We start from the raw sequence: 21,434 nt of genomic DNA on the forward strand, positions 1-21,434 counted from the left end.
GTCAAAGGGGTATTCCGCTGAAGAGGCCTACAGGATTCTGGCCCTGATGGATGAAAGCGATGGGGACGCCTCACCTGCTGAATCCAGTGGTTCAGAATATGAACCTGTAGACAGCAGTGGCACTCTAACCGCTAGCGAAGATGACGAGGTAGAGGTCCCTGCTACGGTCAGGCGTACCCGACCCCATGTCAGGGTTCTGCATACCCTGCGTGATGAGCCTCATTTGCAGCAGAGTGGTGCTAGCGCTGATCTTGTTTATGGTGCGGCATACACCAGCAGCGCAGCACATCCTAGACCTTCTACCAGCACTGCCGTATTCCCTGGTGAGGTGGCGAGCACCAGAAGGGCAGTTCAAGCTGGTACGGTGGCACGTGCAATAATTCCCCCGTCGCTGCCACCACGTTCACAGGCCCATAGAACCCTTAGTCTCCCAGAGGTGCTGGCAAACCCAAATTGGCAATCCCCTGCTTCCGCCACACCCGTATTGCCCCCTTTCACCGCCCAGTCTGTAGTTCGCATGGAGACAGCTCATTTAGGATCAGCCCTTGAGTTTTTTGAGCTGTTCTTCACCGCGGATCTCTGACTTGTTGTGGCAGAAACCAACAGCTATGCCACACAGTATATAACCGCCAATCCGGAAAGCTTCTATGCCCAGCCTTACCGGTGGAAATGAAATACACAAGGGGGTGAAAAGGTCAATTGAACGGAAGTTCAAATGACCAAGGGGGGTGGGGAAACGTACAAAAAGCGCCAAACCAAACTATGAGTGGGTAAATAATGTAGTATCCTGGTGGTATAGTACCAACATATTATAAAATCAAATAAAAGTACAAGGTATATTTAAAAAGTACAAAGTCGATTGCAACCGATAGACAGATGAAGTTCAATTTCTGCTAGCGGTATCAGCAGGAGATTAAAAACAAAGGGTTAAAAACAAGGAATAAAAGATAAAATGGATGGGAAACATCCAGTGAGGCACTTACTTCACTGGGGGGTCGTCAGCAGGAGAAGCATAAAACACCTGTGACCAGTGGCGTACCGCCAATAGGCAGAACACGCCGTTGCTATGGGGCCCGCAGCACAGGGGGGCCCGGAGTGCACGGAAGGCCCCGCCCCCTCCGTCTACTCTGCACAGAAAGTTATTTGGAAAATCATAGTTAATATGTTATTCCCCCCCCCCCCCCCCCCCCCCCCCGCGTAGCATCCTCTCTGCACTTACGTCATCAGCCAGCGCCCCGGGCGGCGGCAATCGGGGAGAGGCTGGGAGGAGCGATGGCAACTGCACAGAAGAGCAGCAGGTAAAGGCTGAGGCAGGGGCTGCTGGGAGTGAAATGTGGGGCAGGAGGGGGACGGAGCCTAGGAGCGGACAGCATTCTGGCCATGTAGGCTGTGCTGCACAACATCTGTATACACTGACCCTGCACCCTGTATACACAGTGCAGTATCAGTGTATACAGTTATGTGGGGTACAGCACTGTGTATACGGGGTGCAGAGTCAGTATAAACGGGGTGCAGTGTCAGTGTATACAGTTATGTGGGGTACAGCACTGTGTATACGGGGTGCAGGGTCAGTGTATTCAGTATAAACAGGGTGCAGTGTCAGTGTATACAGTTTTATGGGCCACAAGTTGTACCCCATATACATGGACCCTGCACCCCGTATACACTGCTGTACCCCATATACCTGTATACATGGACCCTGCACTCCGTATACACTGCTGTACCCCATATACCTGTATACATGGACCCTGCACCCCGTATACACTGCTGTACCCCATATACCTGTATACATGGACCCTGCACCCCGTATACACTGCTGTACCCCATATACCTGTATACATGGACCCTGCACCCCGTATACACTGCTGTACCCCATATACCTGTATACATGGACCCTGCACCCCGTATACACTGCTGTACCCCATATACCTGTATACATGGACCCTGCACCCCGTATACACTGCTGTACCCCATATACCTGTATACATGGACCCTGCACCCCGTATACACTGCTGTACCCCATATACCTGTATACATGGACCCTGCACCCCGTATACACTGCTGTACCCCATATACCTGTATACATGGACCCTGCACCCCGTATACACTGCTGTACCCCATATACCTGTATACATGGACCCTGCACCCCATATACACTGCTGTACCTCCTATGCCTGTATACATGGACCCTGCCCCCCGTATACACTGCTGTATCCCATATACCTGTATACATGGACCCTGCACCCCGTATACACTGCTGTACCTCATATACCTGTATACATGGACCCTGCACCCCGTATACACTGCTGTACCTCATATACCTGTATACATGGACCCTGCACCCCGTATACACTGCTGTACCTCATATACCTGTATACATGGACCCTGCACCCCGTATCCACTGCTGTACCCCATATACCTGTATACATGGACCCTGCACCCCGTATACACTGCTGTACCCATATACCTGTTACATGGACCCTGCACCCCGTATACACTGCTGTACCCCATATACCTGTATACATGGACCCTGCACCCCGTATACACTGCTGTACCCCATATACCTGTATACATGGACCCTGCACCCAGTATACACTGCTGTACCCTATATACATGGACCCTGCACCCCGTATACACTGCTGTACCTCATATACCTGTATACATGGACCCTGCACCCCGTATCCACTGCTGTACCCCATATACCTGTATACATGGACCCTGCACCCCGTATCCACTGCTGTACCCCATATACCTGTATACATGGACCCTGCACCCCGTATCCACTGCTGTACCCCATATATCTGTTTACATGGACACTGCACCCCGTATACACTGCTGTACCCCATATACCTGTTTACATGGACCCTGCACCCCGTATACACTGCTGTACCCCATATACCTGTATACATGGACCCTGCACCCCGTATACACTGCTGTACCCCATATACCTGTATACATGGACCCTGCACCCAGTATACACTGCTGTACCCTATATACATGGACCCTGCACCCCGTATACACTGCTGTACCTCATATACCTGTATACATGGACCCTGCACCCCGTATCCACTGCTGTACCCCATATACCTGTATACATGGACCCTGCACCCCGTATCCACTGCTGTACCCCATATACCTGTATACATGGACCCTGCACCCCGTATCCACTGCTGTACCCCATATATCTGTTTACATGGACACTGCACCCCGTATACACTGCTGTACCCCATATACCTGTTTACATGGACCCTGCACCCCGTATACACTGCTGTACCCCATATACCTGTATACATGGACCCTGCACCCCGTATACACTGCTGTACCCTATATACATTGACCCTGCACCCCGTATACCCCGCTTTAAAGGGGTAGTCTGGTTGTTTGAAGTTATCCCCTATCCACTGAAAAAAAAGGCGCGGCAGTTAGTGGGATGGGCAAAAGGTGGTATTGGGCGGGGCTGGGGGCCCTATTTAGACTCTTGCTATGGGGCCCAATGATTTCTATGTACGCCCCTGCCTGTGCGGTTCCCCCCTGGCCAGGATCGTGTGTAGAATCTCAGTGAATGATGGCAGTGAGGCAGTGGGCTTCTCATCAAATCACCTTTATTGTAAGATATGTGGCTTGTCACAGTTTCCGAATTTAAAATATCTTTGGGCCTTATCCTCAGCATGGGACTTCAATGACCAGATGTTGGCTCCATATTTAGTGTCCCGCCGCACCAGACACTGGTATATGAAGGTGTCTGTTTATTTAATTCAATTGGCTCTGTATAATAGTTTTGTTCTCTACAGTAAGGCTGGGAGAACAGGATCCTTCCTTAAATTCCAGGAAGATTTCGGAAATCCTGTATCCAGGAGGGTCCGTGTCCTAAGTCCCTGATGTAGTGAGCCGGCTACATGGCAGACACTTCCCGAGTGTCTATCCTGGTACCCCAACTCACCGTTCCCCAAGAAAAAGATGTCATGTCTGTAGCAGGGCTGGAATGAGGCGTGACGCCACCGTTTTTTGTCCTGACCAGCCTGCCCTATGCATAGGGGAGTGTTTCCGCAAGTACCACACACAGGTACACTATTAGTGTAGGGATCGCGTGACACAGGACAGGCACACAGGGGTCTTAGGGCCCATTCACACACAGCTGCCACAAACCTCTCCTTTCACCTGGGACAAAGTGCATAATGTACTTCGCCACATCTCTGGGCGATTTGCACTTTGCACATTGTCCCATGGGGAAGGAGAGGTTTATCCTCTAAAGGTGTTAAAAAAATAAATAAAAAAAATCACAGGTAAGCAAAAAAGTTAATGTTTCAAATGTTATATGAAGTTTGTAAAAGTTGATGTTAATAAATTTATCGCTGTCTTTTTTTTTATTTTATTTTTTTACCTTCCAGGTGGACCAACCGATCGACCAGCTGCAGCACTGATGTGCATTCTGATAGAAGCATTGCGCTGCTGTCAAATTACACAAAGTCGGTGTATGCGGTGCTGCAAGACGAGATTTCTACTCTGCAGTAAAAAAGATACATTTGCCGAGGCTTATGAGCTGAGGAGGCGGCGGTGTTCATATGCTTTGGCAAACACTTTGTATAAAAAATAAAATAAATTCTGGCAATGATTTATTCATTCACATCAATTGATGTGAATGGAGAATCGGGTTTGCCAGGGCATACGAGCTAAGTGGGTTTGGATGTTGGGCGGAGCTCCTATGTCCTGGCAGACGCCTTTCCCCTCTTTTTTTTTTTTTTTTGCACATTTTTTGGCAGAGATTTTTTCATGCACATTGATCGATGCGAATGAAGAAATCTGTGCCGTTCATTTTTTCTTTCAGCCCAGAGGCTGAACGGAAAAAAATATCTCATTACCCGTATGCTCAATATAAGGAGAATAGCAGAAACTCCTAATGCTGGCCATACATGTAATGATTGCGGAGACCCTGTGTATTGCGGAGAGCGGGGGCACATCAGAATTAAAATAAGAGTGCCGGCACACGGTATGGATACACAATATGATAGACAAAAAAGAAAAGAATACCGAGATGATAGCCGCACATCTATAAAAATATCAAATTTATTTAAAGCAACAGACACAACAGAAAATGAATTAAAAACATTGTATACAATGAATCTGGGTCATGTGTACTGAATATAGACACATGTCCCCCTGACTCACCACAGAAGCATGAGCAATACCCCACATGTGCAAATAAGCAACAGCTAAAAATACATGTAATCCATCAACAATGAAACAAATTTTAGAAAGCTGTAATACTTATCATTTAGTATAGCATGAAGGGGGTATGCATGGTGGTCAGAAAAAGCCCAACGCGTATCGCCAGACTCTGCTGGCTTCCTCAGGGGTGCCTGTTTCTGAATAGCACATAGGTACATATATACACATGACAATCATTATTGGCAATCAATCTAACATGTGTCATGGCAGCAGAGTGGGGCGTGGGGGCGGCAACCGTCCACTTAACTATTCGGTGGGAGGGATGGGGGGAGGAAGAAGACTTGATATATAAAATATGCGCTTTGAATATACGCTTATCGCTGCCCATATGAATTCCGACATGGGCAGCAAACAGAGAAGGCGCACAACAGTGTGCGCCGCCGGGCATGCGCATCCTGCGTTCCAACCACCGGAAACGGCAGGGTGCGCATGCCCACAAGACACACACTGCGTGCCAAACACCGGAAATCACTCACTGCAAAGCGCCGCAGACGCGGCCAGGAAGGAAGGTGCTGCGAAAAAGGGGACAAAGCGGAGCATGACCACAGGGAAAAGGAAGAAATCAGAAGAAAAAACAAAAAACAGAAAAATACACACACAAAAAAAAAAAGGACAAATTGGCCATGATAAAATCCACCAGGCACAGTCAGTCATCATTTTGATACATAAGTATTGATGTGGTCCACAGAGCAAAAAAAATTATAGAATAAATAAAGAAGCACAGAACAAATTATATATATATATATATATATAAAAAAATATAAAAGATTGCGGAGACCCTCAAATGTCAGGGCAGTACAAACACCCCACAAATGACCCCATTTCGAAAAGAAGACACCCCAAGGTATTCGCTGAGGGGCATATTGAGTCCATGAAAGATTGAACTTTTTGTCACAAATTAGCGGAATGGGAGACTTTGTGAGAAAAAAAAAAAATAAAAAATCAATTTCCGCCAACTTGTGCCCAAAAAAAAATCTTCTAGGAACTCGCCATGCCCCTCACAGATACCTTGGGGTGTCTTCTTTCCAAAATGGGGTCACATGTGGGGTATTTATACTGCCCTGGCATTTTAGGGGCCCTAAAGTGTGAGAAGTAGTTTGGAATCCAAATGCGTAAAAAATGCCCTGTGACATCCTAAAGGTACTCATTGGAATGTGGGCCCCTTTGTGCACCTAGGCTGCTAAAAAGTGTCGCACATGTGGTATCGCCGTACTCAGAAGAAGTTGGGAAATGTGTTTTGGGATGTATTTTTTCATATACCCATGCTCGGTGAGAAATATCTCTGTAAATGACAACTTTAAAAAAAAATTATACAAAGTTGTCAATTTGCAGAGATATTTCTCTTACCCAGCATGGGTATATGGAAAAATACACCCCAAAACACATTGCCCTACTTCTCCTGAGTACGGCGATACCAGATGTGTCACACTTTTTTGCAGCTTGGGTGCATAAAGGGGCCAAAAGTCCAACGAGTACCTTTAGGCTTTACAGGGTTGCTCACAATTTAGCCCCGCCCAAAATGCCAGAACAGTAAACACACCCCACAAATGACCCAATTTCGGAAAGTAGACACCCCAAGGTAATCACTGAGGGGCATAGTGAGTCCGTGGGAGATTTTTTTTTTTTTGCCAGAAGTTAGCAGAAATGGAAACTTTTTTATTTATTTTTTCCTCAGAAAGTGTCATTTTCCGCTAACTTGTGAAAAAAAATTAAGTCGTACATAAACTCACCATGCCCCTCTGCGAATACTTTGGGGTGTCTTCTTTCTAAAATGGGGGGGTATTTATACTATCCTGGCATTCTAGCACCTCAAGAAACATGACAGGTGCTCAGAGTCAGAGCTGCTTGAAAATGTGTAAATTCACATTTTTTGTACCATAGTTTGTAAACGCTATAACTTTTGCGCAAACCAATAAATATACACTTATTGGATTTTTATTAATCAAAGACATGTAGAACAATAAATTCTGACACAAATTTGTATAGAAATGTAATTATATTTGAACAATTTAACCAGAGAAAGTTAAAAAATACACTTTTTTGCGGTCTATTTTGATTAATATCAGAAAAACAAAAAATCTCAGCAGCAATCAAATACCACCAAAATAAAGCTGTATTTGTGAGAAGAAAAGGAGGTAAAATTCATTTGGGTGGTAAGTTGTATGACCGAGCGATAAACTGTTAAAGTTGTGAAGTGCCGATTTGTAAAATAGGGCCTGGTCACTAGGGGGTATAAACCTGTGGTCCTTAAGTGGTTAAATGCACATTGCAGACCAGCCATAGGTTGGGGAATATAGAGGGTGTGTGCATGCTGCCTGACAAATGGAGGAAAGACGTGCACGCCTAACAAACAATACGCAAGCTCCAATCAGAGCTAGAAGGAGGACTACAAGAGACTACATAGCTGCACCCCTGCCAGCAAGGATAAGAAAGCGCCAGCACGGGGAGTGTACAACACTTATGCTACCCTCTGCCTGCACTTGCCAGCATGGGGCGCGGAAGCAGGAGGAAGTGAAGGAGCCTGATGCCCGTGCCTGCGTGTAGGTAGGACTTTGTGCATTTCGTATTTTGCGTACTGGAACAGTTGGCCCCTAATAGAACAGTACTATCCTTGTCCGTAATGCAGACAATAATAGGACATGTTCTATTTTTTTTGTGGAACAAAAATACAGACATACGGAAACGGAATGCACACTGAGTACCTTCCATTTTTTTTCCCGCATACGGTCCACACAAAAAAGTGGAACAGACAGGGAAAGAAAATATGTAAGTGTGCACGAGGCCTAAGCCAGATGTATTTAGAAGACAGCCAGACCTTATCAACAGGAGGAAATTGAGGACCACTTCTGCGCTTCCTATCTGCAAAGTCTTTCATTCTTGCAGACACTTCCTTCAAGGCAATTCTCAGTTTCCTTCCAAATCTTCAAATAATCTCTAGTGATCTCATCAACAACAGGAAGGCCGGAGGTAGACGGTACTGGAAGTGGGATATTGGGTTGTTGGCCATAAACAGTGAAGAATGGTGATTTCTGGGAGGCTTCGCCAACATGATTGTTATAGGAAAATTCTGCCCAGGGCAAGAGCTTGACCCTATCATCATAATGTAAGGATCTGGTTGACCCATTCCACTTGGCCATTAGACTGAGGATGATATACTGACGAGAAGTGCTCGAACACTTCCAGCAGCTTGCAAAGAGCCCTCCAAAACCTAGCAGTGAATTGATCGCCTCTATCGAAGACAATACAATGAGGAAAACTATAAAGACGGGGAAATGTGCTGGATGAATGTCTTGGACAGTTAAGTAGCTGAAGGAAGACCTGGCAGAGGGACCAAATGCACCATTTTAAAAAACCGTCCACAACTACCAAAATGGCGGAGCAGCCAAAAGAAACATTCAAATCTATGATAAAGTCCATGGCTATTTGCTGCCAGGGGGTCTCGAGGACAAGAAGAGGAAGCAGGAGACCAGAGGGGTGCTGTTTAGGCATCTTATTCTGTGCACACAAGGGACAGGCTGAGACAAAATCTCAAATAACCTTCCAAGTGGACAGTCACTAGTACCGTTTGAGCGATGAATTGGAAGGTCTCTTGGTGACTGACACGACTCGCGAATTTCGAGGAGTGACCCCAGTGTAGGACCCACCTCCTGAGAGACTCTGCAACAAAAGTCTTGCCAGGCAGGATCTCAGATAACGTAACAGGGTAGACAGCAATTTTTGCAGGATCAATTATGTGTTAAGGCTCCTCCTCCCAATTAGTAGAATCGAAGGACCTGGAAAGAGCATCTGCTTCAATGTTTTTATCTTGAGAATGAAATTAAAGTGGGCAAAGAACAAGGACCATCTGGCTTAACCAAGGATTAAGTCTTTGTGCAGACTGCAGATAGGTAGATTCTTGTGGTCAATATAGATCACCACAGGATGAGCTGCTCCCTCCAGAAAGTAATGCCATTCTTCCAGTGCCCTCTTCATGGACAACAACTCTGTCCCCAATCGAGTAGTTGCGCTCAGGAACAGAGAAGGCTCTGCAGAAAAAGCCACAGGTTGTCATCTTGCCAAAGGAAGATTTTTGTGAAAGCACAGCTCAATAGACAATGCATCCACCTCAAGAAAAAGTTGCTTAGTAGCATCAGGACGATGAAGCAAAGGCCTGCTTCAGAGCTTGAAAGGCCGATTCAGCCTCAGATATCCAATTCTTTGGATTTGCTTCTTTGCGGGTCAAGCCTGATATGGGAGCTGTCAAGGACATGAAGTGTGGCACAAATTGGATGTAATAGTTTGCGAACCCTAGGAAATGCTGGATTGCTTTCAAACCAAAAGGACAAGGTCACTTTAAAATAGCTGACTGCTTCTTATACATTTTTGAAACTTGACATACAGACTATTCTCTCCTAATCTTTGCAAGACCTCATGGACTTGTTTCTGGTGGGAAGCCAAATCTGGAGAAAAAAACAAGAATTTCGTAAAGGCACATCCCTGCGCAGGAATAGAGCAAGTCTGAAGATGTCATTCCGGGGCAGGCAGACCCTGGATATTGGTTGCTACCTGTTGTGATCGAGCCCACTGAACAGAAGACATCTTTCTGGGCAGGACATATTTTTGTAGCTACGTATCCAAATAAATGGGATAAACTGTTAGTTGCAGAATTGGCGGTAGCAACTAGGGATGAGCGAATAGACTTCGGGTGAAACTTCCAAGGTACCAATTGGAATCGAACTGGAGTTTGGGAAATGTTTTTTTTACAGTACAAATTAATTTATGAAGTTATTATGCAAAGTCTCGTGAGACTTCCCGAAGCAATAACTTTTGGTCATCAAAGCCAATATATTCTAATACAGTACAGAACTCCCGCTCCGTACAGTATTGGAACAAAGTTTTATGCGATTCGACTTAGAATATTTCATCCAAAGTCGATTGCTTGATTTCTTAAAGGCTATGAACACCTTTTGTGCACTAAAAATCAATAACCCAGGGGAGGCGTGGCCGGCAGCACATGGAGTAATACGCACTTCAGACCTGAGACTGCGGCACAAAGCTTACTGGATTTATCCTGAACCCACTTACCAGAAAAGGACTGCTACCCTGAGAGATCTGGTGATGATAAAGACCAGAAAATAAGCTGCCTCTGGCAAACTGACAGAGTACTTCAATGCAGCAAGTGCAACTCAAGATGGCGCGCAGCGGATCCCTGAAGAATCAGCGAGGGCAACACATTCCCCTGCAGGTACCCCGTCTTGGTCACCTCCTATACAGGGACCCTCAGTACTACACCCTGCCTCCTCCCCGGCGATCTCAGGGTCGCGTACCCTCGACAACTCTATGTATGGCGGCGTCGCACCTCAGCCATGACACCTCGCCTGGGCAGCACTATTTAAATGTTGGCAGGCCCCAAGGACAAGTTTTGTCAATGGATCAAGTCAACACTGGGAACTGTTCGACTATAGTATATTCCCAGCCTTGTCCTAATGCTGGCAACACCGGAACCTACAGACCGGTTACAGAATCTTTTCTAAAGGCCCTAATGGGTGACCTGAGGGCATCTTTGCAGGCAGATTTTCACGCTATTACAGAATGAGATTTCGGAAGTGGGGAGGCGTACATCCCATCTAGAGAATGAAATGTCTGAATTTGCAAAAGCACATAATGAGCTAGTGCACACCACAAATGAGAAAGATGAAGAGCTAGCTGCACTTTGTGCAAAAGTTATCGACTTGGGAAATCGTTCCCGCCACAATAATTAGGTTCTGTGGGATCCCGGAAACGGTGAAACCTGACCAACTGCACGATTTTCTAATTTACTTTTTTACAATTCTGTTACCTAGTGCTCCTCAATCTGAGCTCATTATTGATAGAGCTCATGGAATACCAAAACCCTGCCCCCACATCCTGTTACACAGCACAGCTCTGCTGCCCCGCCCCCACATCCTGTTACACAGCACAGCTCTGCTGCCCGGCCCCCACATCCTGTTACACAGCACAGCTCTGCTGCCTGGCCCCCACATCCTGTTACACAGCACAGCTCTGCTGCCCCGCCCCCACATCCTGTTACACAGCACAGCTCTGCTGCCCGGCCCCCACATCCTGTTACACAGCACAGCTCTGCTGCCTGGCCCCCACATCCTGTTACACAGCACAGCTCTGCTGCCTGGCCCCCACATCCTGTTACACAGCTCGGCTCGGCTACGCGACCTCCCCATCCTGTTACACAGCACGGCTCTGCTGCCCCACCCCCACATCCTGTTACACGGCACAGCTCTGCTGCCCCTCCCCCACATCCTGTTACACGGCACAGCTAGCAGCCACTTACATATAGGCTGCTGGAACTTGTAAGATTTCATTCCAATCCACAACATGATGAGTCTTACAGTCTGCTACAGCCTGTAATCAGCAGATCTATTTATCACTCTTCCCTCTACATACACAGTGGGGGAGAGTTATCAAAACTGGTGCAAAGTAGAAATGGCTTAGTTGCCCATAGCAACTAATCAGATTCCTCCTTTCATTTTCCAATGAAGCTATAACAAATGAAAGGAGGAATCTGATTGGTTGTTATGGGCAACTAAGCCAGTTCTACTTTACAGCAGTTTGAAAAATGACTATATATATATATATATATATATATATATATATATATAAAATATATATATATATATATATATATATATATATATATATATATATATATATATAATGAAAAATGACAGCACCCTCAAGAACTTTCTTCACTCCGGTGGTCGCACTGTTTTCAGCTCATTCACAGAGTCTCTTTTCAGGCTATGAGCTAAAACGTTGCGACTAGTGTTGAGTGAACTCCTGTTTCAAGTTCGGCGTACAAGGTTCAGGTTATCTAAGAATTCCGTTATTTCCTTTCTCATGTTTTCTTTTGAGTGATTCTAAGTTTTGAGACGCATCGTAAGGGTGGGGGGCTTGGGAAGTGGTGGTTTATCGGGGAAGAAAACTAGAATAATATTGGATTTTAAATTTATATTTAAAATTGAAGTGTATTTATTTTATTCTAATAAAGATATAAAAACAGAAAACCAAAAAAAACGTTATGGATTGGACATGCTCTATTATAATTTTTTTTGCGGGGCCACGGAACGGAAGTGCGGATGCGGATAGCACATGGTGGTCTCATTTTTTGTGGGATGAGATGATGGTTTGATTGGTACCTGTCACGGGGCGCCAAAGGCACACTTTGTCTCCCATCACCCGTAGACTTGCTGCTTAGCTTCGGGAGTGAGGATCTGTGTTTGGCCTCGTTCCCAGGGCGGCTTTGCTAACTGGGAGGCTCCCTGCTCCTAGGTCTGCCTTGAGCGCCGAGCTGATCACTCTTTGCTCGATTTGTCTGTCTGTCGGTCATGTGACGCTGGCCACGTCACATGACCCTCAGACCCCACTATAAATACAGGCAGCCTGCTGGCCACAGGTTGCCTGTTAATTCTAGGTTCCTGGCTATTTGTTGGACTACTGAATACTCACCTGATCCTGTTCCCTGACGATCCTTTGCCTGCTCCTCCTGTACTGCGCATCCCTCCTGGTATTGTGACCTCGGCTCCCACCTGACTACTCTTTGCGGACTCCTCTGGTCCTTCTCTACTCTCCTGGTATTTGACCCCGGCTTCTCCTGACCTTTCTTTGCTTAACCCTTTGTACTGCGTAGCTCTCTTGGTTCTGACCCGGTCCGTTCACGTTCCGTATTTTGTCTTGTCTGTCTTCCCTGCACATATCCTAAGTAAAGGACTGTCGTCCAGTTGTCCCCTGTCATCAGGACTCGTGAGGCAAGTAGGCAGGGCCAGGGGTGAGGGTGGAGCGCAGTGGTCACTATCCTTCCCCCTGTGTGTGTGTGGACGTGACCGTTACAGTACCATTTTGGGGCACATATGACTTTTTGATCGCTTGGTGTTGCACTTTTGTGATGTAAGGTGAAAAAAAATAGCTTTTTTGGCCGTATTTTTTACTTTTTTTTAATTTTAATTATAATTTTTTACGGCGTTCACCAGACGGGTTCGATCACATGATATTTTTATAGAGCAGGTTGTTACGGACAGGGCAACACCTAATATATCTTTTTTTAATTTATTTTACACAATAAAAGCATTTTTGAAAAAAAAAAAAAAAAATTGTTTTTGTGTCTATTTTCTGAAAGACATATTTATTTTTTGACCGATTGTCTTATATAGGGGCTCATTTTTTGCGGGATGAGGTGACGTTTGATTGGTACTAATTTGGGTACATATGACTCTTTTTTGATCACTTTTTATACCATTTTTTGGGAAGTGAGGTAGGCAAAATTGCAATTCCATCATTTTTTTTTTTTTTCTTATGGCGTTCACCGTGCGGTAAAAGTAACATGATCCTTTTATAGATCAGGTCATTAAGGACGCGCCGATACCAAACATGTTTTTAATTTTTTACATTTTTAACCAATTATATGTTATAATTATATATTATAATTTTAGCTCGAAGTATGGTGTTTTTATTTAATTTATTTTTTTGTTTACTTTTTTCCACACTTTTTTGTTTTGAACCAGACCCACTTTGTTCTTGAAGATCCAGTGGGTCTGATGCATCTGCAGTACACTGTATAGTGTATTTGCATGTACACTTAGCCCTGTCAGGCCCCTGCCTTTAGCAGGGGCCTGATCAGCTTCAGATATACCATGGCACGCTGGAAGCCTGTGAAGGCGTCCGATTGCCATGGTAACCATCGAGACACCGTCAACTTTCTAGATATCATTTCTCATAATGACCATATGTTCACAACATCCACCTATTTCAAGAAGGTAGATAGCAAAAGAAACCTACATTTTACAAGTCGCCATTACAAGAAATGGCTAACCACCATTCCCTTTAGCCACTTTAAAAGGATAAGGAAAAACTGAAAATGAAACCTCCTGTGAACAAGCGAATGTGCTTTTCAGGGAAAGTATACCCCTTCCCATCAAAGAGGCCTACCAGAGAAGTAAACAACTGCCACAGATCCAATGTTTGCAGCCCAGTACCCAAAAAATTCCCCTAATGAAGGAACTCCTAAGAATAGAAGTTTCCTCACATCTTATTCCACCGCACACAGTGAGAACAAAAGTATCCTGTTCAAACATTGGCTACGGCTTATGAAAGACTCCCATCTATGTAAAGTACTCCAAACATCACCTACAAACAGGCTCCCACTATAAAGAGCATTCTAGGCCCTGGTAGACTCCGACGACTTGTAGAAAGGAACACGACCACGCTTAGTAATTCTCCAGAAGTTATAGATGTGTATCCCTTCGATGCCTGTGTTGCCGTTCCATATCACATTGGGCTCTGGGATTCCGTTCTAATGTTACAGAAGAAGAATTTCCAATTAAGCAATTCATGAACTGTAGAGGTCCACTGCCTGGTGGTAGCTGGGGTGCCCTTGATGTTAGATGAATAGGACATGGGGGAGAGAACAGGAGAACATGGGAAGCTGATGTGGACACCAATACCCAGGGGGGCTTAGTTATAGTAAATTATAGTCTGTCTTTTACTGAAAAGAAGATGGGTGTCACAGTTCAAATACAATCAGTAGGCCCAGGTATATCACAAGGTATGCTTTTCTCAAAGGCTACTTTGATGCTCCTCCATAAGCCTCTTTCCACAGATACATGCAATCTTTGCAACTGACCAAAGTCGTGCAAGTTCTCTGCAATGCCCAACTGTGTAGTGCAGTCCTATTTTGGGTGGCCAGTCAGACTGAGTAGTGTGGCGGGTGCCAGAAGCAATATAACCCAAACCGCGTGCAGTAAAGTCTGTAGCCGTATGCATGTGTTGCCTCTTCTGTCTTTGTCCAAGCACTGTCCCTTTGGGTGCTCAAGAACCTTCTGCAATAATTCAGGCTTTTCACTCACAGGGATGGTGTCTCCCTGGAAGATTCCTTTCTTCTGCTTTAGCTTGTGTGGTTACCCACCAACAGCCGCATACAAATCTTAACTCTTGGCCGACTAACCAGCAGCAAGTCTCCAGCCAGGGGAAAGTGGGGCCAGTTGCTAAGAACTACCATTTCCCTCCCATATACAGCTTTATGGAATACAAACTGCATAGTAAAGTCACATTACCCTTTTGTACCACTGAAAGTGCATAGTAAGCATCTCAGTAAAAATGGAAACTATTTTAGTAGTGAACCACAGTGTATTATAACATTAACCCTTTAGCAGTGAGGCACTGGGTCACTGCGCTGATCAGCTGTTTTTCAGTAACACCAGAACTACAGCTCGTTAAGTGACAGAGCCGGTTACTGAAGCGCTACTGAGAAGCATCTGATCCAACTCCCCCCACCATCCCCCCGATCTGATATAAATGACCGATCGTAAGGATAAACCATCTATATTAAAGTTGCCCCTAAAAAAACTTGAAATTTCCAATATGTACTGATGGAATAATTTCATGTGATACAATGCATACAGATGGTAATAATGGGTGTTCTCTCTTGTGTAGCTGTGCCCTCGGCTGCCCTGATACCCGGAGATGCCATCAGAGTGGAGCTGGGAAGCGAGAAAGTGGTGTCCTGTGACATAAGCAACTTTTACCCTGAAGATATCACCATTCGCTGGGTGCGACACGAGAAAGACTCTACAAAACGTGTTATCCTGAACAAAGGAACCTGCACCGGGGACACCATTACTAATACCGATGGGACGTTCAGTACTAGCAGTCATCTGACCTTATATCCTACAATGGGGGACGACGGCTACAAATATTCATGTGTGGTGAAGCATCGATCTCTGCAGCAGGACCTGGTGAAGAACTTCACCCTGACAGTAACAGGTGAGGAGCCCCAACCCCCGAAATGTCAGAACATCATAGGCTGTAATATTCCATAGGGCAGATACGGAGACGCCGCTCTGTGGTCCTCCTGCTGTTCTTCTTCTATGTCTTATCCCACTGCAAAGTGACCTGAAATCCAGGAGACGGAAAACAGGGGAGAACATCATGGCCCGATGGAACTGGAATATTATACTAAATCCTCCTCACATTATGTACACTCTGCCCTAGTGCCCCCGGTAGCCCGTCGCCCCAACATTCAGCTAATACTGAGAATGACACCTACCAAAATGCTTGGGTTCCTGTGTAACCTACACTAACTCCTGTGAACCTGTGTAGAGTAGCAACCACCTAACAAAAAAATCTGACACTGGGGACGACCAGGTACAAATCTACACACGGCCAGACTGTCCATAGATCCTACAGGGAAACTTCCTGGTGGGCCGATGACCAGGGCGCCACCTAAGCCCTCTTTACGGCCATCAGCCAAGTAAGTAATGATCTGATGCTCCGAGACGGAAGTTACGCTGGGAGCATCAAGTACCTATGTACCTGGCTGATGGCCTCCGGCACCCTCCAGGCTCCTGAACTCAACCGTATAGCCATCCTGAGGCAACTGGAGTAGGAGCACATAACGTGGCAGCTTCAGGGGAGGTATCTGGTTCTGCTGGGGCAGTATATTGTGCTGCACTGTGGTATCTGGTTCTGTTGGAGCAGTATATTGTGCTGCACTGTGGTATCTGGTTCTGTTGGAGCAGTATATTGTGCTGCACTGTGGTATCTGGTTCTGCTGGGGCAGTATATTGTGCTGCACTGTGGTATTTGGTTCTGCTGAGGCAGTATATTGTGCTGCACTGTGGTATTTGGTTCTGCTGAGGCGGTATATTGTGCTGCACTGTGGTATCTGGTTCTGCTGGGGCGGTATATTGTGCTGCACTGTGGTATCTGGTTCTGCTGGGGCGGTATATTGTGCTGCACTGTGGTATCTGGTTCTGCTGGGGCGGTATATTGTGCTGCACTGTGGTATCTGGTTCTGCTGGGTCAGTATATTATGCTGCACTGTGGTATCTGGTTCTGCTGGGGCAGTATATTGTGCTGCACTGTGGTATCTGGTTCTGCTGAGGCGGTATATTGTGCTGCACTGTGGTATCTGGTTCTGCTGGGGCGGTATATTGTGCTGCACTGTGGTATCTGGTTCTGCTGGGGCGGTATATTGTGCTGCACTGTGGTATCTGGTTCTGCTGAGGCGGTATATTGTGCTGCACTGTGGTATCTGGTTCTGCTGGGGCGGTATATTGTGCTGCACTGTGGTATCTGGTTCTGCTGGGGCAGTATATTGTGCTGCACTGTGGTATCTGGTTCTGCTGGGGCAGTATATTGTGCTGCACTGTGGTATCTGGTTCTGCTGGGGCAGTATATTGTGCTGCACTGTGGTATCTGGTTCTGCTGTGGCGGTATATTGTGCTGCACTGTGGTATCTGGTTCTGCTGGGGCAGTATATTGTGCTGCACTGTGATATCTGGTTCTGCTGGGGCAGTATATTGTGCTGCACTGTGGTATCTGGTTCTGCTGGGGCGGTATATCGTGCTGCACTGTGGTATCTGGTTCTGCTGGGGCGGTATATTGTGCTGCACTGTGGTATCTGGTTCTGCTGCGGCAGTATATTGTGCTGCACTGTGATATCTGGTTCTGCTGGGGCAGTATATTGTGCTGCACTGTGGTATCTGGTTCTGCTGGGGCAGTATATTGTGCTGCACTGTGGTATCTGGTTCTACGGGGCAGTATATTGTGCTGCACTGTGGTATCTGGTTCTACGGGGCAGTATATTGTGCTGCACTGTGGTGTCTGGTTCTGCTGGGGCAGTATATTGTGCTGCACTGTGGTATCTGGTTCTGTTGGAGCAGTATATTGCGTTGCACTGTCTGGGGGCTGTGATATAATAGGAAGGTCAGCCTCTGAGATGTCTGGGGGTTCAGTGATATAATAGGAAGGTCAGACGCTGAGATGTCTGAGGGTTCAGTGATATAATAGGAAGGTCAGCCGCTGAGATGTCTGAGGGTTCAGTGATATAATAGGAAGGTCAGCCGCTGAGATGTCTGGGGGTTCAGTGATATAATAGGAAGGTCAGCCTCTGAGATGTCTGGGGGTTCAGTGATATAATAGGGAGGTCAGCCGCTGAGATGTCTGGGGGTTCAGTGATATAATAGGAAGGTCAGCCGCTGAGATGTCTGGGGGTTCAGTGATATAATAGGAAGGTCAGCCTCTGAGATGTCTGGGGGCTCAGTGATATAATAGGAAGGTCATCCTCTGAGATGTCTGGGGGTTCAGTGATATAATAGGAAGGTCAGCCTCTGAGATGTCTGGGGTTCAGTGATATAATAGGGAGGTCAGCCGCTGAGATGTCTGGGGGTTCAGTGATATAATAGGAAGGTCAGCCGCTGAGATGTCTGGGGGTTCAGTGATATAATAGGAAGGTCAGCCTCTGAGATGTCTGGGGGCTCAGTGATATAATAGGAAGGTCATCCTCTGAGATGTCTGGGGGTTCAGTGATATAATAGGAAGGTCAGCCGCTGAGATGTCTGGGGGTTCAGTGATATAATAGGAAGGTCAGACGCTGAGATGTCTGAGGGTTCAGTGATATAATAGGAAGGTCAGCCGCTGAGATGTCTGAGGGTTCAGTGATATAATAGGAAGGTCAGCCGCTGAGATGTCTGGGGGCTCAGTGATATAATAGGTAGGTCAGCCGCTGAGATGTCTGGGGGCTCAGTGATATAATAGGAAGGTCAGCCTCTGAGATGTCTGGGGGTTCAGTGATATAATAGGAAGGTCAGCCTCTGAGATGTCTGGGGGTTCAGTGATATAATAGGGAGGTCAGCCGCTGAGATGTCTGGGGGTTCAGTGATATAATAGGAAGGTCAGCCGCTGAGATGTCTGGGGGTTCAGTGATATAATAGGAAGGTCAGCCTCTGAGATGTCTGGGGGCTCAGTGATATAATAGGAAGGTCATCCTCTGAGATGTCTGGGGGTTCAGTGATATAATAGGGAGGTCAGCCGCTGAGATGTCTGGGGGTTCAGTGATATAATAGGAAGGTCAGCCGCTGAGATGTCTGGGGGTTCAGTAATATAATAGGAAGGTCAGCCTCTGAGATGTCTGAGGGTTCAGTGATATAATAGGAAGGTCAGCCTCTGAGATGTCTGGGGGCTCAGTGATATAATAGGAAGGTCAGCCTCTGAGATGTCTGGGGGTTCAGTGATCTAATAGGAAGGTCAGCCTCTGAGATGTCTGGGGGTTCAGTGATATAATAGGAAGGTCAGCCGCTGAGATGTCTGGGGGCTCAGTGATATAATAGGAAGGTCAGCCTCTGAGATGTCTGGGGGTTCAGTGATATAATAGGAAGGTCAGCCTCTGAGATGTCTGGGGGCTCTGTGATATAATAGGAAGGTCAGCCTCTGAGATGTCTGGGGGTTCAGTGATATAATAGGAAGGTCAGCCGCTGAGATGTCTGGGGGCTCAGCGATATAATAGGAAGGTCAGCCTCTGAGATGTCTGGGGGCTCAGTGATATAATAGGAAGGTCAGCCTCTGAGATGTCTGGGGGCTCTGTGATATAATAGGAAGGTCAGCCTCTGATATGTTTGGGGGTTCAGTGATATAATAGGAAGGTCAGACGCTGAGATGTCTGGGGGCTCAGTGATATAATAGGAAGGTCAGCCTCTGAGATGTCTGGGGTTTAGTGATATAATAGGAAGGTCAGACGCTGAGATGTCTGGGGGTTCAGTAATATAATAGGAAGGTCAGCCGCTGAGATGTCTGGGGGTTCAGTGATATAATAGGAAGGTCAGCTGCTGAGATCTCTGGGGGTTCAGTAATATAATAGGAAGGTCAGCCGCTGAGGTGTCTGGGGGCTCAGTGATATAATAGGAAGGTCAGACGCTGAGATGTCTGGGGGCTCAGTGATATAATAGGGAGGTCAGCCACTGAGATTTCTGGGGTTTAGTGATATAATAGGAAGGTCAGCCGCTGAGATGTCTGAGGGTTCAGTGATATAATAGGAAGGTCAGCCGCTGAGATGTCTGAGGGTTCAGTGATATAATAGGAAGGTCAGCCGCTGAGGTGTCTGGGGGCTCAGTGATATAATAGGAAGGTCAGACGCTGAGATGTCTGGGGGCTCAGTGATATAATAGGAAGGTCAGCCGCTGAGATGTCTGGGGTTTAGTGATATAATAGGAAGGTCAGCCGCTGAGATGTCTGAGGGTTCAGTGATATAATAGGAAGGTCAGCCGCTGAGATGTCTGAGGGTTCAGTGATATAATAGGAAGGTCAGCCGCTGAGATGTCTGAGGGCTCAGTGATATAATAGGAAGGTCAGCCGCTGAGATGTCTGGGGTTTAGTGATATAATAGGAAGGTCAGCCGCTGAGATGTCTGAGGGTTCAGTGATATAATAGGAAGGTCAGACGCTGAGATGTCTGGGGGCTCAGTGATATAATGGGAAGGTCAGCCTCTGAGATCTCTGGGGGTTCAGTGATATAATGGGAAGGTCAGCCGCTGAGATGTCTGGGGGTTCAGTGATATAATAGGAAGGTCAGCCGCTGAGATGTCTGAGGGCTCAGTGATATAATAGGAAGGTCAGCCTCTGAGATGTCTGGGGGCTCAGTGATATAATAGGAAGGTCAGCCTCTGATATGTTTGGGGGTTCAGTGATATAATAGGAAGGTCAGCCGCTGAGATGTCTGGGGGCTCAGTGATATAATAGGGAGGTCAGCCGCTGAGATGTCTGGGGGCTCTGTGATATAATAGGAAGGTCAGCCGCTGAGATGTCTGGGGGCTCTGTGATATAATAGGAAGGTCAGCCTCTGATATGTTTGGGGGTTCAGTGATATAATAGGAAGGTCAGCCGCTGAGATGTCTGGGGGCTCAGTGATCTAATAGGAAGGTCAGCCGCTGAGATGTCTGGGGGTTCAGTGATATAATAGGGAGGTCAGCCACTGAGATTTCTGGGGGCTCAGTGATATAATAGGGAGGTCAGCCGCTGAGATGTCTGGGGGCTCAGTGATATAATAGGAAGGTCAGCCTCTGAGATGTCTGGGGGCTCAGTGATATAATAGGAAGGTCAGCCTCTGAGATGTCTGGGGGTTCAGTGATATAATAGGAAGGTCAGCCTCTGAGATGTCTGGGGGCTCTGTGATATAATAGGAAGGTCAGCCGCTGAGATGTCTGGGGGCTCAGTGATATAATAGGGAGGTCAGCCGCTGAGATGTCTGGGGGCTCTGTGATATAATAGGAAGGTCAGCCTCTGATATGTTTGGGGGTTCAGTGATATAATAGGAAGGTCAGCCTCTGAGATGTCTGGGGGCTCTGTGATATAATAGGAAGGTCAGCCTCTGATATGTTTGGGGGTTCAGTGATATAATAGGAAGGT

At 46.5% G+C, this 21,434-nt stretch overlaps 1 protein-coding gene across 1 annotated transcript in view; it reads left to right on the forward strand.

Annotated features, from left to right (window-relative positions):
* The window catches only part of LOC122920716, a 132,518-nt gene that overhangs the window by 44,180 nt on the left and 66,904 nt on the right, over positions 1-21,434 (forward strand). The window contains exon 4 of the mRNA XM_044270426.1: positions 15,688-16,017. Coding sequence (XP_044126361.1) covers positions 15,688-16,017 — 330 coding nt within the window. The remainder of the gene's footprint in view (positions 1-15,687; positions 16,018-21,434) is intronic.

This window comes from Bufo gargarizans, chromosome 10 (genome assembly GCF_014858855.1).
Source record: "Bufo gargarizans isolate SCDJY-AF-19 chromosome 10, ASM1485885v1, whole genome shotgun sequence".
Lineage (NCBI taxonomy): Eukaryota > Metazoa > Chordata > Amphibia > Anura > Bufonidae > Bufo > Bufo gargarizans.